The sequence below is a fragment of the Myotis brandtii genome, unplaced genomic scaffold (assembly GCF_000412655.1).
Source record: "Myotis brandtii unplaced genomic scaffold, ASM41265v1 scaffold782, whole genome shotgun sequence".
Taxonomy (NCBI): Eukaryota; Metazoa; Chordata; class Mammalia; order Chiroptera; family Vespertilionidae; genus Myotis; species Myotis brandtii.
The window spans coordinates 2,653,448-2,671,804 of record NW_005371138.1 but is presented as its reverse complement, the minus strand read 5'-3'; the positions used below and the strand labels follow the sequence as shown (position 1 = coordinate 2,671,804).

At 37.5% G+C, this 18,357-nt stretch overlaps 1 protein-coding gene across 1 annotated transcript; it reads left to right on the top strand.

Annotated features, from left to right (window-relative positions):
- Nucleotides 1–1,572: 1,572 nt before the first annotated feature.
- On the top strand, nt 1,573–16,850 carry SAAL1 (serum amyloid A-like 1). The gene is made up of 11 exons (XM_005883322.2): nt 1,573–1,686; nt 4,206–4,289; nt 7,427–7,506; nt 9,348–9,407; nt 9,541–9,656; nt 10,551–10,731; nt 12,610–12,692; nt 12,781–12,969; nt 13,762–13,958; nt 15,895–15,987; nt 16,652–16,850. The coding sequence occupies exons 1-11, from the start codon at nt 1,573–1,575 to the stop codon at nt 16,742–16,744; spliced, it is 1,290 nt and encodes a 429-aa protein (XP_005883384.1). The 3' UTR covers nt 16,745–16,850.
- The last annotated feature ends 1,507 nt before the right edge of the window (nt 16,851–18,357 follow it).

Below are 18,357 nucleotides of genomic sequence, written 5' to 3'. Positions count from 1 at the left end.
CAGGACCCCCCAGCTCTAAAGGAGGCAGAGACAGGACTGCCAGAGCGCTTGCGGTTAAATTAACATATTTTCCTTTCGCAAGTTTTCCAAAAATATGTGGCCATGTAAAGGCGTTGCCCGGGTTTTTGCTCCCCATTTCCACGGTCGTTTCCGAAGTCTAGGCCCTCATAATCCATTTCATGGACTTTTGTTGTAATAAAGTGTTGATTTTGGAGTCAGAGCTCTGATAGCAAAAGCGCGGCTTCGTCGCCTCCTTGCAGGGTGACTCTGGCAAAGCTGCTAAGCACTCAGAGCCTCGATTTCTTTCCCAGTTTCTCTACAGTGGGATGGTAACGTCTGTGTTGTGGGATATAGGGTTATTGTGTAGGTTACATAAGATCATGGACATCGGGTGCTTACCCTGGCCTTTAGCTTATGGGAGGCTGCGAACGTTTCTTTCCCTACATTTCCCCAGCTGTTACCTACTTCTAATCTCGGTCCTTTCCAGTTCATCTCTACACAGTTGCCAGAATAATCTTCCTTTTAAAAAACAAACAGCCCGGCCCGTGTAGCTCAGTGGTCGAATGTCGGTCAGGGTTGGATTCTAGGTCAGGACACATGCCCGGGTTTCTGGCTGGATCCCCAGTAGGGGGCGTGCAGGAGGCAGCCGATCAATGATTCTCTCTCATCATTGATGTTTCTATCTCTCTCTCCTTCTCCCTTCCTCTCTGAAATCAATAAAAATATATTAAAAACAAACAAACAAAAAAACTCCTCATAGTTCCCTTTACCTACAGGAGAAACATGCATATATTTTAGCTCAGAATCCAGGGCCCTTTGCAAACTTTCCAAGTCTCATCTGCTCATGACATGAAACTGCTCACCATTCCCCAAACATGCTAGGTCCTTAACTCTGAACTCTCCTACTTTCCTCCTTTTCTTCCTCAGAGATTTAGCTTAAATATCACCTAAGAGAACTTTTCCCTAACTTCTCCCAGGCATGGGTCATTGGTCCCTCATTTCTGCCCTCACAACTTTTTTTAATTAAAAAAATATTTTATTGATTTCAGAGAGAGGCAGGGAGTGAGAAAGAGAGATAGGAACATCAACGATAAGTGAGAATCATCCATCGACTGCCTCCTGCACACACCAGGAGTCCAAAACCCTGGGCATGTGCCCGGACCGGGAATCGAACTGTGACTTCCTGGTTCTTAGGTGACACAACCACTGAGCCACGCCAGCCAGGCTGCCCTTACAACTCTTTGTCCACAATTCAGTTGAATCACTTAGCCTTTTCTGTTGATGATCTGTTTACCCGTCTTTTACCCACTATACCCTAAACTTCTTGAAAGCAAGGGATTAAATCTTACTCATCTTTGTATTTTTACCCCAGTGCCTAGCAACAGTATTTACTCTATGAATGTTAAATGAATAGATCTCCGTAAGATACTGATTTTTAAAAAGGTTTTTGCAAGAGAAAACACTTTGAGGGTAGTATCTTTGTGACTTCTAAATGATTATGGGATAATATTATTTGAGGAGTACTGTGGACAACTTTCATTCATTTCTCTTTTTTCTTTTGTGTTTCTGAAGATGGTTAGCCCTGAAAACACCAAATCCAGCTCAGATGATGAGGAGCAGCAGATGGAGCTTGATGAAGAAATGGAGAATGAGATTTGCAGAGTATGGGATATGTCAATGGATGAGGTATGGGGTAGGAAATGAAAGTGAAAGACCGTTGGGTGATTTTTTCCTTAAAGGTTGGTCTTTAAATCTCTGGGGAAAGACTTTAGTGTCTGTAATAACTCCTGTATGTGGTACAGGGAATGAGGTTCCAGGAGCTATAAATGCTACAGGTTTGTCTTTTAGGTTTGTGCCAAATATAGGGTATCCCAATACCTGGCTTTGTATACACATACTAATTATAAAGATAGTGTATATTAAATACAGTTTATTTTCAAAATTGAGCTATCAGCTATTAAAGTGTGTATACATTTTTTTTTTTTTGGAAACCCTGTATATAGTTTTTATGAAGGCCAGAACTCTTGTAGCCAGGAAGGTTCTGATACTTACATACCTAAAGAGAACACTGACCTTGTATTTGAGAGCAGGGTAGGAGTTAGGAAACCATTGATGTACCAGGATTAAATTAGAGGAAAGGGACAAGAAGGAATTGCATGTATATAATTGCAATAATATTTTAACATTTGTATTGTACTCTATAACTCAAGCATTTTCATGTATATAATTCCATCTGTTGTTCACAATAACCTTGTGATACAGGTGGTACTCTTACTGGTAAGAGAAAAGGCGAAAGAGATGGACTTACATAAGCTCTCATTTTATTACTTGGTCTTTGCGATAGATTTCTGATTAAAATCCTGTTTTAGACTCTTTCACTTCCCTTCTGTCTTTCACATTGCCACCCAAATTATCTTTTTCCTAAAACACAATCTAATTATATTCTTCTGTCTTAAAAATTGTTAATGGCTATTCATTGTCTTTAGCCGTTTTTTAAAACAGCTTTATTGAGGTATCATTAACACAAAATATACTTGAGGCATAGTTGATGAACAAAAACTGCACAGCCCTAGCCAGTGTGGCTCAGTGGTTGAGTGTCGGCCCATGAACCAAGAGGTCACTTGTTCGATTCCCAGTCATGGCACATGCCCAGGTTGTGTGCAGGAGGCAGCCAATCGATGTTTATCTCTCATTGATGTTTCTATCTATCCCTCTCCTCTCCTCTCCGAAATCAATATAAATATATATATTTTAAAAATGGTCAGATTTTCCCCCCAAAATGGTTTTTACATTTAACATTAACATAAGCAGTATGTGATACTATTCCAGTTCTACTTTCTCCTCATCCAACGTGGTATGGTCAGTCTTTTTAATTTTAGCCATTCTGATAAGTGTGTGGTGATTCCCATTATAATTTTAACTTGGATTTCCTTAATTACTAATAATGTTGAATGCATTTTCATGTGCTTATTTGCAGTGTTATCTTTTTTTGGTGCAGTGCCTGTTTGAATCTTTTGATTTTTTTTAAATTGCATTGTTTTCTCTTTTTTTTTTTCTTAAAAATGATATAATTTTAGGTTTTATTTATAAATCTATGATCCATTTTGAGTTAATTTTTGAGTACAATGCAAGGTATGGATGGAAGTTCTTTTTTTTTTTTGCATATGGGTATCCAATTGTTCTAGCTCATTTGTTTAAAAGACTGTCCTTTTTCCACTGAATTGCCTTTACACCTTTGTTAAAAATTAGTTGTTTGTACATATACATGTGAATGTGTTTTTGGACTCTTTTCTGTTCCATTGATCTATTTGTCTATTTTTACGCCAATCCCACACAATTTTGACGACTAATATTATAATAAATCTTGAAATCAGGTAGTGTTAATCCTCCAACTTTGTTCTTTGTCAAAGTTGTTTTGGTTGTCATTGGTTCTTTGTATTTCCATATTAGTTTTAGAATCTGAGATTGAGTTGAATTAATAGATCATTTAGGGGAAGAATTGGTAAATGAGTCTCTTAACTATGAACAAGTTATATCTTTACATTTATTTAGGTCTTCTCTAATTTCAGCAAACTGATTTAGTTTTGGGGCCCACATTTCTAACAAAATGGGGTCACATGCTCACTCCAGGTTCCTTTACCTGTGTAGTGTGTCCCGTTAGGTGCCGTGGACAGGGCAAACTCTCTAGGAAGGAAGTGTGAAGCTGCTGCAGTTATACTGTGATCAGAATTTTTTTCTGTTGAAGATTTTGAAAGCACAAGTTCTGACTTTGGGCATAACCCAATAGGAGTTTTCACCTGTTTCCCCTATTGTGTTTTTTAGCTCTTAGAAGACAGAAATTAAGAGTGTTACTTGTTCTTTATTCCCAGCTTCTAGCATGATACCTGGCAATCAGGAAATGTGTTTGAATGAATGAGAATGCCTGGTGTGTAGGAAGATCATTAATGTTAATATATTCAAGGCAGGAAAAGAGGACAGCCTTCTGGAATATCACAACTAGTTTAGATTTGTTTATGGAATTGTTCCATGGCCTTGGGACCAGCTACCACAAAGACTTTCTAACATTAATGTTGACACAGTTTCCTAACTTTTTCTTATGCCTGAAAGTAGGTATATGTGGAATGAAAATTTTTTTACGGTTGCCTAAGCTATGGGTTTAAAGAGGAGCATTCAACATCCATGTTAATTATCATTTTTATTTTCAGGATGTGGCTTTATTTCTCCAAGAATTTAATGCTCCTGACATATTTATGGGTGTATTGGCCAAATCCAAATGTCCTCGATTAAGAGTAAGTATGTACATTTTTATGGCCTCCTCTTTGGAGCAATAACAGATAATGCTGGACAGTCTTTAATTTTTCTCACTTTAATTTTCTTACTGGCTACAAATCAGTTGCAAATGCTTATTGAACATTACCAGGTACTAGGTAATGTGCTATTTAAAATTATTAGAGTCCTAGAATTTTAGATTTGGGCTAGACCAGGGAGATCAATGCTTTCAGATAAGCATAACTGAAGTTATGCTGCTAATATGTGGCAGGACAGGGAACAGTGCCTGGACCTTCCATTTCTGTTTATTGCCCTTTTTTAGGCATAAAATCCTCCATTGCTTAAAAATCTTCATTCTAAACTCAGCCTGTTATTCAAGACTTTCCATAACCTGAATCTAATTCATCTTCCTAGCATAAAATCTACCCTTCAGATTTCCTCCTAATTTAGCATCTCAGGAGCTTACTGTGATCATCACCATCTCAGGGCCTCCCTTTCCATCCCCTCTCAATATTCACATCTATTATCCAAGATGATACTTTTCTTCCAACATTTCCCAAAGAAGTAAGCTCTCAGTGGCCATTGCTGATAATAAACTCCCAAATAATTACCTGTACTTCTCATTTACTCTTTATGTTCTGTGCAATGTATTTTGCTTTAGTGCCATTTAGGTTGCTATGTGTTATGCATATTGTAGGTGACTAATGTCTGTTAAGTAATTATAATTATGAATAACTCAATATTTGGTTTTACTACTCTATGAGGTAGGCATTTATCTCTACTTTACAAATAAAAGAATTAGGTCTCAGCTTAAGAAATTTGTCTAAGGTCTTACAATTAGGAAAGAATAGAGTTGGGGTTTGAGCCTAGCCTGCCATTCAGTATAACCACTTTATTTATTGTCTCTCTTTCTTTCTCCCTTTGAAATTATGAAGTGGAGAATTTTATAGCAAGTTTTTACAAATTGAATGTTGAATTAAAATTTTATTTAATACAGCGCTGTACTGGTGGGGTCCCTCAGCCTGATCTGTGCCCTCTCATGACAAATTGAATGTTGAATTAAAATTTTATTTAATACAGTGCTGTACTGGTGGGGTCCCTCAGCCTGGTCTGTGCCCTCTCATAATCTGGGACCCCTCAGGGGATGTGGGACTGCCAGTTTCAGCCTGATCCCAGGCAGTCCAACATCCCCCAAGGGATGTAGTAGTATGTGAAGCAGCAGGAGGCTGGGGAGGAGGAGGAGCCTCAGCCTGGGCCAGGCGCCATGTTGCTCCCACTCCTGCTCATCCAGCCCCAGAGCAACTGCCGCTGCCGCTGCTGCTTGGTAGCGCTGCTGCAGAGGCAGGAGAGGCCCGCACCGCCGCAGCTGCACTCGCCAACTGTGAGCCCGGTGTCTGGTGCCCATTGGTCAGCTGAGCGAGCTGAGCGACGCTCCCACTGTGGGAGTGCACTGACCACCAGGAGGAAGCTCCTGCATTGAGCGTCTGTCCCCTGGTGGTCAGTGTGCATTGTAGCGACCGGTTGAACTGTCAAACGGTCGACTGGTCACTTAGGGTTTTATATGTATAGATAAAGACTTGACAGTTATATGATTTTCTCATATTTTTCTAACTTAAATACATTGATTCATGATTAGTACTTAAAATAAACATGTCAGGAATGGCACGTTTCAGGAATTAGTCATATCATTATACATGTCTGTAAGCTACTTGGCCACACGTTAGAATCACTGAGGATGGGGACTCTCAAACTTCAACATATCCCAGGATCACTGATTACTGGGCACACCCCCGAGTTTCTGATCCAGTAGGTTTGGGGTAGGATCAAGGATTTTGAACAAGTTCCCAAGTGATTCTACTGCTCTGGACCAAGGCCCACATTTTAAGAAGCTTTGCCCTAAGAAGCTTTTAAAAATCCTGACCCTGCCTCTGAACGGTTTTGCTCAGTGTTTAGAGCATCAGCCTGTAGACCAAAGGGTCACGAGTTTCATTCCCAGTCAAGGGCACATACCTGGGTAGCAGGTTCAATCTCCAGCCCCATGCTTAGGCTTTTATATATATAGACGATACATAGAAAGTGCTTAGAGTAGTGCCTGGGCATAGTAAGTGCCAAATAACGTTAGTTATTATTACTGAGTTTTTAAAAGTTTTTTCAATGCATTTTGCTGCCAGAGTCATCTTCCATAAATATCGTTGCAGTATATTGTCCCCCTCCTTGAGGATTTCATGGCTCCACTTAACCTCCTAAATTAAATCTAAACTCTTCTTGGCATTCAGGACCCTTAATCCTGATCCTTTTTACCTGCTCTATTTATCTCATGCTGTTCTCTCACTTCATGCAATAGCCAGACTGCTTTCCTTACTGTCCACTGTATTAGCCATGTACATTATTCCCTTTTGCCTTTCCTGATACTTTGCCCCTTGTTTAAATGTCTTCCTTATTTGCATATCTAAATCCTTCCAGTCGCCCAGCCGGTGTGGCCCATGAACCAAGAGGTCACTGGTTCAATTCCTGGTCAGGGCACATGCCCAGGTTGTGGGCTTGATCCCCAGTAGGAGGCAGCCGATCGATGTTTCTCTCTTATTGGTGTTTCCATCTCTCTACCCCTCTCCCTTCCTCTGTCTCTGAAATCAATAAAAATATATTTAAAGAAAAATAAATCCTACCAATCATTTAAGATTCAGTTTATCCATAAGATTTTTTCTTCCAGCCCTAACTGCTTTGGCTCAGTGGATAGAGCATCGGCCTGGGGACTCAAGGGTCCCCAGTTCGATTCCAGTCAAGGGCATGTACCTTGGTTGTGGGCACATACCCAGTAGGGAGTGTGCAGGAGGCAGCTGATCGATGTTTCTCTCTCATTGATGTTTCTAACTCTCTATCCCTCTCCCTTCCTCTCTGTAAAAAATCAATAAAATATATTTTAAAAAAAAAGATTTTTTCTTCCATAACTTCTGCCTACCTTTGATCTTCTTCTCATGTCTCCCATCCCTTCCTATATAGTCTGAACTTGTTAAGATTGGGGTGCAGGCAATATACTTCTATATGCTGCCTTCTGTTCTATTGCCTAAGGTTCAATGAAAGTTTTTCTTCCAGTGTTTATTCTTTTATGTGTCTGTCAACTTAGAGCTATTGTGACCTGTGAAATTTGATTTGACAGGAAATCTGTGTGGGAATTTTAGGTAATATGGCCTGTTTCCAGGAGATATGTGTTTCCATCAGCAGTGATAAAAATCTTGGGTAAGTTTTACTACCTAATAAGTATGTTTAAAAAAATAGATTTGTATTTCATATCCCTAAGGAACTCCTGATACATAGGAGAGATAGGAAAATATTATGAAATGTAGTACTTCCTTTCTCTTGATGAACACTCTCCAGAAATGTCATTGTGTGTATGTTTTTTAAAATATATTTTTATTGATTTCAGAGAGGAAGGGAGAGGGAGAGAGAGAGTAAAGAAACATCAATGATAAGAGAGAATCATTGATTGGCTACCTCCTGCACACCCCCTACTGGGAACCGAGTCCACAACCTGGGCATTTGTCCTGACTAGGAATTGAACCGTAACCTCCTGGTTCCTAGGTTGACACTCAACCACTGAGCCACGCCAGTTGGGCTCATTGTGTTTTGATGGTAGCTAGGAGCTTTCACACTATTTATGGTCATGAGTCAAGATTTTTATAGGAAAGGGATCTCTATCATCAGCAGGTGGTAAATCAGATAGGATAAGAACCAGTGAGTCAGAGCTTAGACATAGGGTACCTGATCAGAGTCCAAAACAGTTTAGGCTCAGGGACCCAAAGGCTCAGAGAGTCTGATAAACTAGACTTGTTGACAGAGTTACCCTGAGAACTCTGACTTCAACAGACCAGAACACACAGGATTGCCTCTGTGGTTCAAAGGCTTTTGTACTGTGCTAGAAGGCTAGTTGTCTTCTCCAGGCAGGAATGTTTGGGGTAGAGGGTTTTTTAATGGTGGAAACCCTGGTTGCTTTAAGAGGTTTGAGAACACATCTATCTAGCCCTGGAAATATATGCTAAATTTTGTGAGTGAATTCATATTCTAGGCAAAGACTTCATGGCTGTTAATCAGAATCGCAAATAAATTTGTGCCCACAATAGTTTAGAAACCTGTCTTGGGCAGTATTGCCAGTTAGGGCTGTAGGGTTTATTATGGGATTCAAGTGATATAACAGAGTGGAGGGACTCAGATCCTAGCTATTTATCCCTCAGTAATTGATAATCATTCATGGAGTATATGACTCAGGACTGTGCTTCGTCTCTAGTGGTCTCCATCAAAAATCTGAGAATGAGTAATGTTAAGTTTTATTAATTCAATAAATGCTTATCTTAAAATTATTCTGGAACAGTTTACATTGATGACAGGATATGAATTTGTTCAACTACTTTGCAACAGTTGGGCATTATCTAGTCAAGTTGGTAGGTAGGCATATATTGTGACCCAGCAATGCCACTAGCAGATATATGGTAAGAGAAACCATGCACACATACATTAGGATGCTCATATAAAAAGTATTGTAGGAGCATTGCTTGAAATAACCACAAATTGGAATTAACCCAAGTGTCCATCAGTAATAGGCTGGAAAAATATATTGTGTTATATTCATACAATGGAATGTTCTGCAGCAATGAATCAAAGAACAGTAGCTACAGGAACAACATGGGTAGATCTTAAACACATGTTTAAGTGTCTTACTTGCATATCTAAACTAAAACTCACAAAAATGCATGCAATATGATTTCATATAAAGTTTAAAACCAACATATATTAAATAATAACAATATAGAGTAAAGCAAATAAATGACTGCTGGAAAGTCAGGCTAGTAATTTCTAGATGGGAAAGAATTGTGATTTGGAATGGGCACATGGGCTATGGAGATGCAGCACTGTTCTGTTTTCTGCTTTGTATTTATTCATTAAGTGTAGATTTTATCACAGGCTTTTACATATATATGCTATATTTCACAATTAAAAAGTTTTAAAAGTTAAATGAAAACTCTGCTTTGATATTTAAAATGAGAGAATTAATGCATATTGGTTTAACTATTTTGTTTTTGTAGCCAGGTATTATTGCACTGTTTGTATGATTCAGACCCTCCTACTTTGCTGGAAACAAGCAGGTATGTTTTCCTCTTTTTATGGATTTTATGTACTCACCCAGAAGGGAGGCTAATAGAGTTAACTCTTTATTCTTGAATTTCCTTTACTGTTTTTGAAAGATAGATATTAAGCTCACATTTATTTATCCTGTAGATTGTTGCTTACATGCCTTTCCCAGACAGAAGTGGCCAGTGTCTGGGTTGAAAGAATCCAGGAACATCCAGCTATTTATGATAGCATTTGCTTCATCATGTCAAGTTCAACAAATGGTAAGTCACCATGTAATATAGAAAAAAATTAAAAAAACAAACAAATCTTTTTGTTTTAATCCTCACCTGAGGATATTTTTTCTGTGGATTTCTAGAGAGAGTAGAAGGGAGGGAGGAGGGGAAGAGAGAGAAAGAAACATCGAAGTGAGAGAGGCACATCAATTGTTGCCTCTCACATGTACCCATACTGGGGCGGGGGACCCTGCAACCAAGGTACAAGGTATGTGCCCTTAACCAGGAATCAATCCTACGACCCTTCAGTCCATGAGCTGATTCTCTAATCAGCGAGCCAAACCAGCCAGGGCTAGAAAAAATTTTTGATTATTTTTTGTTAGGAAACCAGGTAACTATTTCTGGAGGTCATCTAAAGGCTAAGTGTTAGGAGAGAAAGTACTTCAACTCAAGATATAAAATTTCTTATATAATGTTAGATGGGTACTAGATTTATCAGGATGATCACTTTGTAAGATAAGTAAATATCTAATCACTATGTTGTACACCTGAAACTAATGGATTGTATGTCAACTGTAATTTAAAAATATTATTTAGAAAAAGATACAAAATTCTTTTAAAATTTTTATTCATTGATTTTAGAGAGAGAGAAGAAAAGGGGTGGGGAAAGAGAGAGAGAGAGAGAGGGAGAGAGAGAGAGACATAAACATAGCTTTGTTGTTCCACTTATTTATGCATTCATTGGTTGATTCTTGTATGTGCCCAGTCAGGGCGTAAAATTTCTTCTTAAACTCCCAAGCAAAGGAGGCAAACTTATTGCTCTTGGAATAAGTAATGCTTTGGCAAGATTGGCGTTGTTCAGATAGCTTTAGGAATTTTGATTAACATTACTGCTTTTAAAATTTTGTTTCTCATTTCAATATCTGATTTTTTTCTCTGCAGTTGACTTGCTGGTGAAGGTGGGGGAGGTTGTAGACAAGCTCTTTGATTTGGATGAGAAGCTAATGTTGGAATGGATTAGAAATGGGGCAGTTCAGCCTCATGACCAACCCCAGGAAGATTCTGAAGAGCAACGAGTGTTTAGAATTGTGCCCTGTGTGCTTGAAGCTGCCAAACAAGTACGGTAGGTGAGCTTTTTTGTACAAAATATTCTGGGAAAATCTAGTTGCTAGAAGTATCCTTAGATAATAAGTCATCTTAATTTCCTTCCGACAGGATGAATAGCACATAGCTGATCTTTGTCAGGCTTGGTTTACTACTAGTATTTGTGGTGACAGTATATTTGGTCTGTGCAAGAATTATTAATGGTTACAAAGTACCTGTTCTAATACTAATTAGCTGTAGGCTATTATCAGCATTATTTATCTTTAGTGTCTTAAAATCTTGAGCAATTTTGTGTAATATAAATCAAGTAGATAAGATTTTCCCGTGCTTTATTTTCCATTGGACATTTAACAACTTCTTCAGCTAATGTCATATATTTGTTTTCTTCTTGTAAATATATGCCAGTCTTGGATAAGTGACTGGCTTTTGGAATCTTCCCAAGAGTGATTACTAGGTCTTGTAGGTTATTGAAACTGTTTATTGTTAGTGACTAGAAAATTAATTTATGAATTGATCTGTTTAGTGGTCAGTTGTGCATTCTTAGTGCTTAATAACCCACATTAAAGCCTATTAATTTTATGACCTTTATCCAAATGAGGATTAAATTCATCATTTCCCCCAAATTTTCTTCAGTATTCTCAATCTCAGGGAAGAATGTGGAAGCTGTTGCCAATTCTTCATCATCCCACTCTTTTCCCATGGCCACTCAACCTCCAAGCCTTGGTCCTGACTTTTTCTGGGATCCCATCAGGCCACCATCAGGCCACTGTCTCTCACCTGGACAACTGCAACATTCTTACCTGAGTTCCCTGGTTCGAGGCTTGCTCCTTGCAGAGCACACTGTAGTGATCATCCCACCTTCATGCTTCAAACTCTTCAGTTGCTTTTCTTAGGAAAAGGTTCAAAGTTTTAAAAAATTTGACTTAAAAGTTCTTGCATAGAGCTTCTCCATACTGACTCTTTGTACTCTGTGTTTCAACCATATGAAATTTCCTTTATTTCTTCAACAGAACCAAGCTCTCGTAACTCAAGGCTTTTGCACACTATGTCTCCTCTACTTCAAACATTTCTTTGCCCCTTCAGGTTTCTATGTCGACAATATTTCTCTTAAGATACCTTTCCTGATTCTCCAAAGTAAATGAAGTTTTTTTGCTATGTGTTCCTCTGATACCTTGGACTTCCTCTAGAATTACATTCTTATTACTTTGCTATTGCCCCTTTATCTTCTTTCCTTTTAGACTGTAAACCTCATGAAGGTAGAAACAGTGTTTTATACATCTCTGTTTTCCCAGCCCCTAACATAGTACCTGTAAACAGTAGGTACTTAAATATTTGCTAGACCATCTTTTAATTACTATGTTTTTACATAATTGTTTGGTTGAAGAACTAGGATTGTGAGTTTCTAGGAATCCAAGCTGTTGAACACAAAAATTATACTTAACATGGTTTTAGTATTCTGAGTGAGGGAGCTAGGATAATTCTGTGAAGTTTTAAGAACTTCATTATTGTCAATGCTTGGTGTAGTGGACCTTACATTCATTCTATAAAAGTCATTTCCCCCCCTCCTGATTATTCAGGTAAACCAGAATGATAAAGTATCACCTCTCAGGTTTCTGCATTGTTGTTTTCATGGGACAAGGTGAAAAAGTATTTTTCTTCTTGTCTTGTTCATGTTGATTATATTACAGGATATTTGTTTTTTTACTGATTTCCCCATTAGAACGAACTAGTAAGCTCCAGTGAGTATAGAGATTTTGTCCTGTTCCCTGTTTTATCTTTAACACCTTGGGGAGTGACTAGTACAGAGTGATGAGTATTTGCTGAATGAATGGATGAACAATTACAATCCTGTAGATAGTAAAGTTGTTGATTCAGTGCTTTTGCTTTTTATATTTAGTTCTGAAAATCTGGAAGGACTCGATGTTTACATGCACATCTTACAGCTACTTACTACAGTAGATGATGGAATGAAAGCAATTGGTAAGATGTTATATGGGGAAGCACTATATCTACTCATTTAATTGTTTTCTGTTTTTAAAGTACTATTTTCTTTATCATTTTTATTAAGTACAGTGTCCTGATACTGGAAAAGACACTTGGAATTTACTTTTTGACCTAGTCTGCCATGAATTCTGCCAGTCTGATGATCCACCCATCATACTTCAAGAACAGAAAACAGTGCTGGCCTCTATTTTTTCAGTATTGTCTGCCATGTATGCTTCACAGGTTGAACAGGAGTATCTAAAGGTAGAAAAAGGCAAGTATCATTTTAGTGCACTAAATTAAATTCTGTCAGATTTTAAAGTCCATGTTTGTGTTGTTCGTTTGGTTTCTTTCTCCCTTTTAAAAGAAATCCTTACTAGAGGATATAGGTTTTTAAAAAAATTTTTTTTAATTTCAGTGAGGAAGAGAGAGAGAAACATCAATGATGAGAGAGAATTATTGATCAGCCGCCTCCTGCACGCCCCCTACTGAGGATAGAGCCCCAAACATGTGTCCTTACAAGGAGGGAATGGAACCGTGATCTCCTGGTTCATAGGTTGATGTTTAACCACTGAGCAACACCGGCAGGGCTTGCCCAACTTTCTAAACCCATCTTGTGCCCTCCTTGCTCACACAGTGTAAGTCACTGGCCTTTTAGTTTTTCAGACCTTCCATGACATTTCCTGTTTGGGGCTTTTGCACTTGTTCCCTCTGCCTGAAATATTTTTTCTGGGCTCTTTGCATTGATTCTTCTTATCCTTTTGTTCTCAGCTGGGTGTCATCTCTTCAGAGAGCCTCCCCTGCCAGCTGCTTTATTATAGTCCCCTTTAATTTTTTTCATAGAACTTAACCAACATCTGAAATGAATCTTTACTCATTTGCATATTTGAGAGTATAAAAATATAAGTCTCTTGAAGGCTGAGGCTTTGATGATCTTGTGTGGCACTATAACTGTAGTACCTAAAGTATCTCTAGCACTAATAGGTATTCAGTATGAGTGAATGAATGATGAGTGAATAACCAAACTTAACTGGCTAATCTCATGCCTCTTGATTTGTTTGTACAGTAGATCTTTCTCTAATAGACAGCCTGATTCGTGTCTTACAAAATGTGGAACATTGTCAGAAGAAACCAGAGAATTCGGCAGAGTCTAACACAGAAGAAACTAAAAAGTTTGATTTAACCCAAGATTATTTCCACTTGAAAATCTTAAAGGATATTTCGTGTGAATTTCTTTCTAATATTTTTCAGGCATTAACAAAGGTAAGAAAGACATATTAATGGTTTCTTCAGCAAAAGAAAGTATGAATTGCTTAATGTTCCCAACTTTATTATTACTGTTATTATTTTTGGCAAAATGAAAGAACTTGTCACCATAAGCTTATAGTTTTAAACCAGCAGCTGATGTGGTTTGGTATATTTTTATATATGTATATGTTTTACACATATTTATAACCTGTATTTACAGTTTTCACTTAACATTACATTGTAAGCATTTCTCCTGACTAGATCAATTCACTGAAAGACTTTTTACCGAGCCAGTTTAATACCTAATTTGCCAAAAAATCAATTTATAAAATTGATTGTAAACTTTTTTTAAGGAATAGTTTTCCTAAATATGTTCAGGTTTATTAGCCTATTCTTCCTTTGAGCATATCCTTATTGTCCATATATTTTAGGGTAAAAATATATGAACATAACTCGACTATATATTCATATTCCTTGAAGTTTTTTCAAGAATATTTATCAAAACAAGTTTCTGTTATTCTGGTGATTTGTTTTACCTTAGCATAGGTTTTTAGAAGTTAGGTTACTAGGTTTGACATTATAAATGTGAACATGACTGAGGCATAATGGCTACATTTTTTGAAAAGGCTTTTGACATGTGAAATGTTGATTGTACTTGATCCTTGTTATTCGGTATTATAATTTTATGTCAAGTAAAATTCAAGAAGTGATTAAATTGTACCTTATTTTGATTGGCATTTTTTATTATTAGTGAGTTTGAATATCTTTACATATATTTGTATATTGGTTGTGTTTCATGCTTTATACATTTATTAGTTTTGATTATTGGCATGGAATTCCATGGGTAATACTATATCTTCTGAATATCCATTGCAAGTATTTTTCTCATTGTTTGCTGTTCCTTTTGTGTTTTTGGAGAGAGGGACGTAGATGTTTCTTAATTTTTAAGTGGTAGAGATATAGGAGAAAGGTGGGCTGAGACTAAAGCAGGATGTGACATGAAAGTTCCTACATGTCATACTTAATGGAGTTTGGACTTAATCTGGAGGAAACTGGGGAACTACTAAAGGTTTTTTTAAAAAGCACCAAGGGGTAAGATCTGTTTAGAAAGATTACTTCAAAAGCAAGAGAGAGAAGATTAGAGACCGTTGAGGCTGGAGACCCAGAGACCAATCAACAGGCTTTTGTGACTGTAATCTTCAAGAATAATCTGGTACATTAGTAATTTTTATTACTTTTTATTATTTTTAAAATTTATCTTTATTGTTGAAAATATTACAGATGTTCTCCTTTATTCCCCCTTCATTGTCCCCCCTCTACCCTCACACTGGTACCCTAGATGTTCACTACACTATTGTCAGTGTCCATAGGTATGCGTATATGCATATAAATTCTTTGGTTAATCTCTTTCCACGCCTACTTTCCCTCTGAGATTCATCAGTCTGTTCTATGCTTTTATAATTGGCATACAGTAAACTATACATATTTGAAGAGTGCAATTTGAAAAACTTTAGCCTATGTATACATCCATGATACCATTACCCAATCAAAATAATAAATATATATATACTCAAAAAAGAAGAATCTGAGAAATGAGAGCCTATCTAAACAATGAAGTGTGGGTGGAGAGGAGGTGTAGGATAACAGATTATTAATAGAATGAACACTCAAGGGAAGGGGTCAGCAGCAGAGGAGGAGGAAAAGTCTTGGCTGTATTCCAGGTTTTTGGTGTGTGCAGTAGGGTAGGTAGGTATGTGGTGGTAGCCTTCACTAAAATAAGGACTGCAATGGAGCACGTGTTTGGGTTACACAGGGAGGAATGATACTGGGTTCAGTTTGGGACATTTGAAATGCCTGTAGGATCAGTGGAGAATTGTATAAATGGATTTGTATTTATTCACCAGATACAGCTTTAGAAATTTTCCTTTCTTTTTGTTTTGTTTTGTTTTAGGAGACTGTGACTAAGGGACTGAAGGAGGGCCAATTAAGCAAGCAGAAGTGTTCCTGTGCATTTCAAAACCTTCTTCCTTTCTATAGCCCTATGGTGAGTGTGAGTAAATGTATAGGTGACTGAGTTTCAGAGGATTACTTGATTTTTGAGGCCATTGTCAAAAAAGATAATGCATACAATTCACATGTCTTACTGCCTTTGCCAGACAGATGACTGCTGGATAATTCATGGGAGTATCCTGAGGAATAGTTCAGGTTTTAAGAGAAAGGAATCAACACTGAATTTACAATATTCTTTTCTGTTAGGAAGTAGATAATATATATATTAATCAAAAATAAAGTTCTTAGATAAGTACAGTCAGTAGATTTTTCTGGTTCTTCGAATTACATCACATTTGCTTGCTTTGATTAGAGGCAATTTCAAGATAGGAACTTTTTTTAGGAAAGTGAAATATGAAAATATGAGAGTGAAGGGACATGGCGAGAAGGAGGATGGAAATAAAATTTAATTAATGGACCCTAAAGGGGAATCAGTGGGAGGATAAATACTAGTTTAAGAGTAAAATAAAATAGTAAGATCTAGTCACTTCATTGATGTTTCAGGAAGTACTATTATTGTCATCTGGGCATATATCCTCATTTCTTTTCCTCTGGGCTATTTAAAAATCACAGGCAGAGCATTTTTATAGTTAGTAATCAATATCTTAATTCACCATTTCCTCTACTTATGTTATTTGATTCTTTTGTTTGACTCACAGGTGGAAGACTTTCTTAAAATCCTACATGAAGTTGATAAGACCCTTGCCGGTGACCTAGAAGAAAGCTTCCCAAGTTTAAAGGTTCAGACTTAAAAACTGAATTGTAATTCCCTCTGCCCAAGAAGTAAACTTTATTTTTGTTACTGACAGTTGAAATTGATGTATAGGAAGTATTAGATAAAGCCTGTATAAGACCATAGTTGTTTGGTATTATATTCATGCACTTATTCCTCCCCCGGCCTTATCTCACTTTTGTTTAGTATTGGAATCTGGAGTTTCATCACCATCAAACACCCCTGCCCCCTTTTTTGGGGGGTATTGGTTATGTGGTATTTGTTATCTTCAGGTAAAAACAAAAATACAAGCTTGTCATTGAGGGGTTTTTTCAAGAATATTTGAAGGGTTGGTGAGGATTTTTCTCCATAAGTCTTAATTTGATTTTTATGTGAGAATTTTATATTTGTGTCCACTACAAGCATATTCTGCTGCACCAATAGAAAACCATACTATAATAGCTTTTATGCATTATGCAATAAGAAGTCCAGAGGTAGGTAGTCCAGACCTGATATGGTGGCTTAGGGACCCTAGCTCCTTTCACCTCCACGTGTTCTGCCATGTAGACCTGTGTGCTCATGTTTATTGTCTTGTGGTTAAGGGGACTATACGATCTCTGGTCCTTTCATCCACATTCAGGGAGGGAAAAGAAGAAAGGCAAAGGGGCTATCTTTGTTGACAGTCAGTTGACTGTGTGTGGGTTTATTTCTGGGCTCTCTGTTCTGTTCTATTAGTACACACACACACACACACACATATACATATATATATGAGCCTAAGCGACCGTTATGACTGAACGACTGGAATGACTGGTCGACCAGTCACTATGATGCGCACTGACCACTAGGGGGGCAGACACTTAATGCAGGAGCTGCCTTCTGGTGGTCAGTGCGCTCCCACAGCCAGCCTCCTAGGATCCCTCCCCCCAGCCATCCAGCTCCCTGATGGGCCTTGATTGCTGGCCAGGCTGAGGGACCCCACCTGTGCATGAATTCGTGCACCAGGCCTCTGGTAGCTATAATAAAATGAAATGCTTACAAATAAGCTTAACCAAGGAGGTGAAAGACTTATACACTAAAAACTGCAAAACATTGACAGAAGGAATTAAGGGAAGCACAAATAAAATGAAAAGACATCCCAAGATCATGAATTGGAAGAATTAATATTATTAAAATACTCATACTACTCAAAGTAATCTACAGATTCAATACAATCCCCATCAAAATCCCAGTGGCATTTAGAAAATAGAAATAGAAAGAAAACAATCATAAAATTCATGCGGCACCATAAAACACTCCAAATAGCCAATGCAATTTGAACAAAAAGAACAAAGCTGGATACATTACACTTTATGATTTCAAAAAACAGGGCAGGGCAAAAGTAGATTTACAGTTGATCTATGGAAAATAATACAATAATTTATAAATAATAATACAAGAATAAACTGTTTTGAGTACTCACAACTATAAACCTACTTTTGACCCACCTTGTATATTATAAAGCATTTTAGGTTTCCTTGAATAAGATCTGAAAAGTCTCAATAATCTGAAAATTCTACAACCACATTTATTTTTCACTAGAGATGAATTAAGTGAAGATATACCACACGATACCTCATTGCAAATAAGATTTTTACTTAGAACATTAGAGCT

Coding starts and splice junctions, on each gene's coding strand:
- SAAL1 (XM_005883322.2), top strand. CDS start 1,573: ATGGTTAGCCCTGAAAACACCAAATCCAGCTCAGATGATGAGGAGCAG. Junction 1,687..4,205: donor GGGATATGTCAATGGATGAG/GTATGGGGTAGG, acceptor TTTTATTTTCAG/GATGTGGCTTTATTTCTCCA. Junction 9,408..9,540: donor ACTTTGCTGGAAACAAGCAG/GTATGTTTTCCT, acceptor TTTATCCTGTAG/ATTGTTGCTTACATGCCTTT.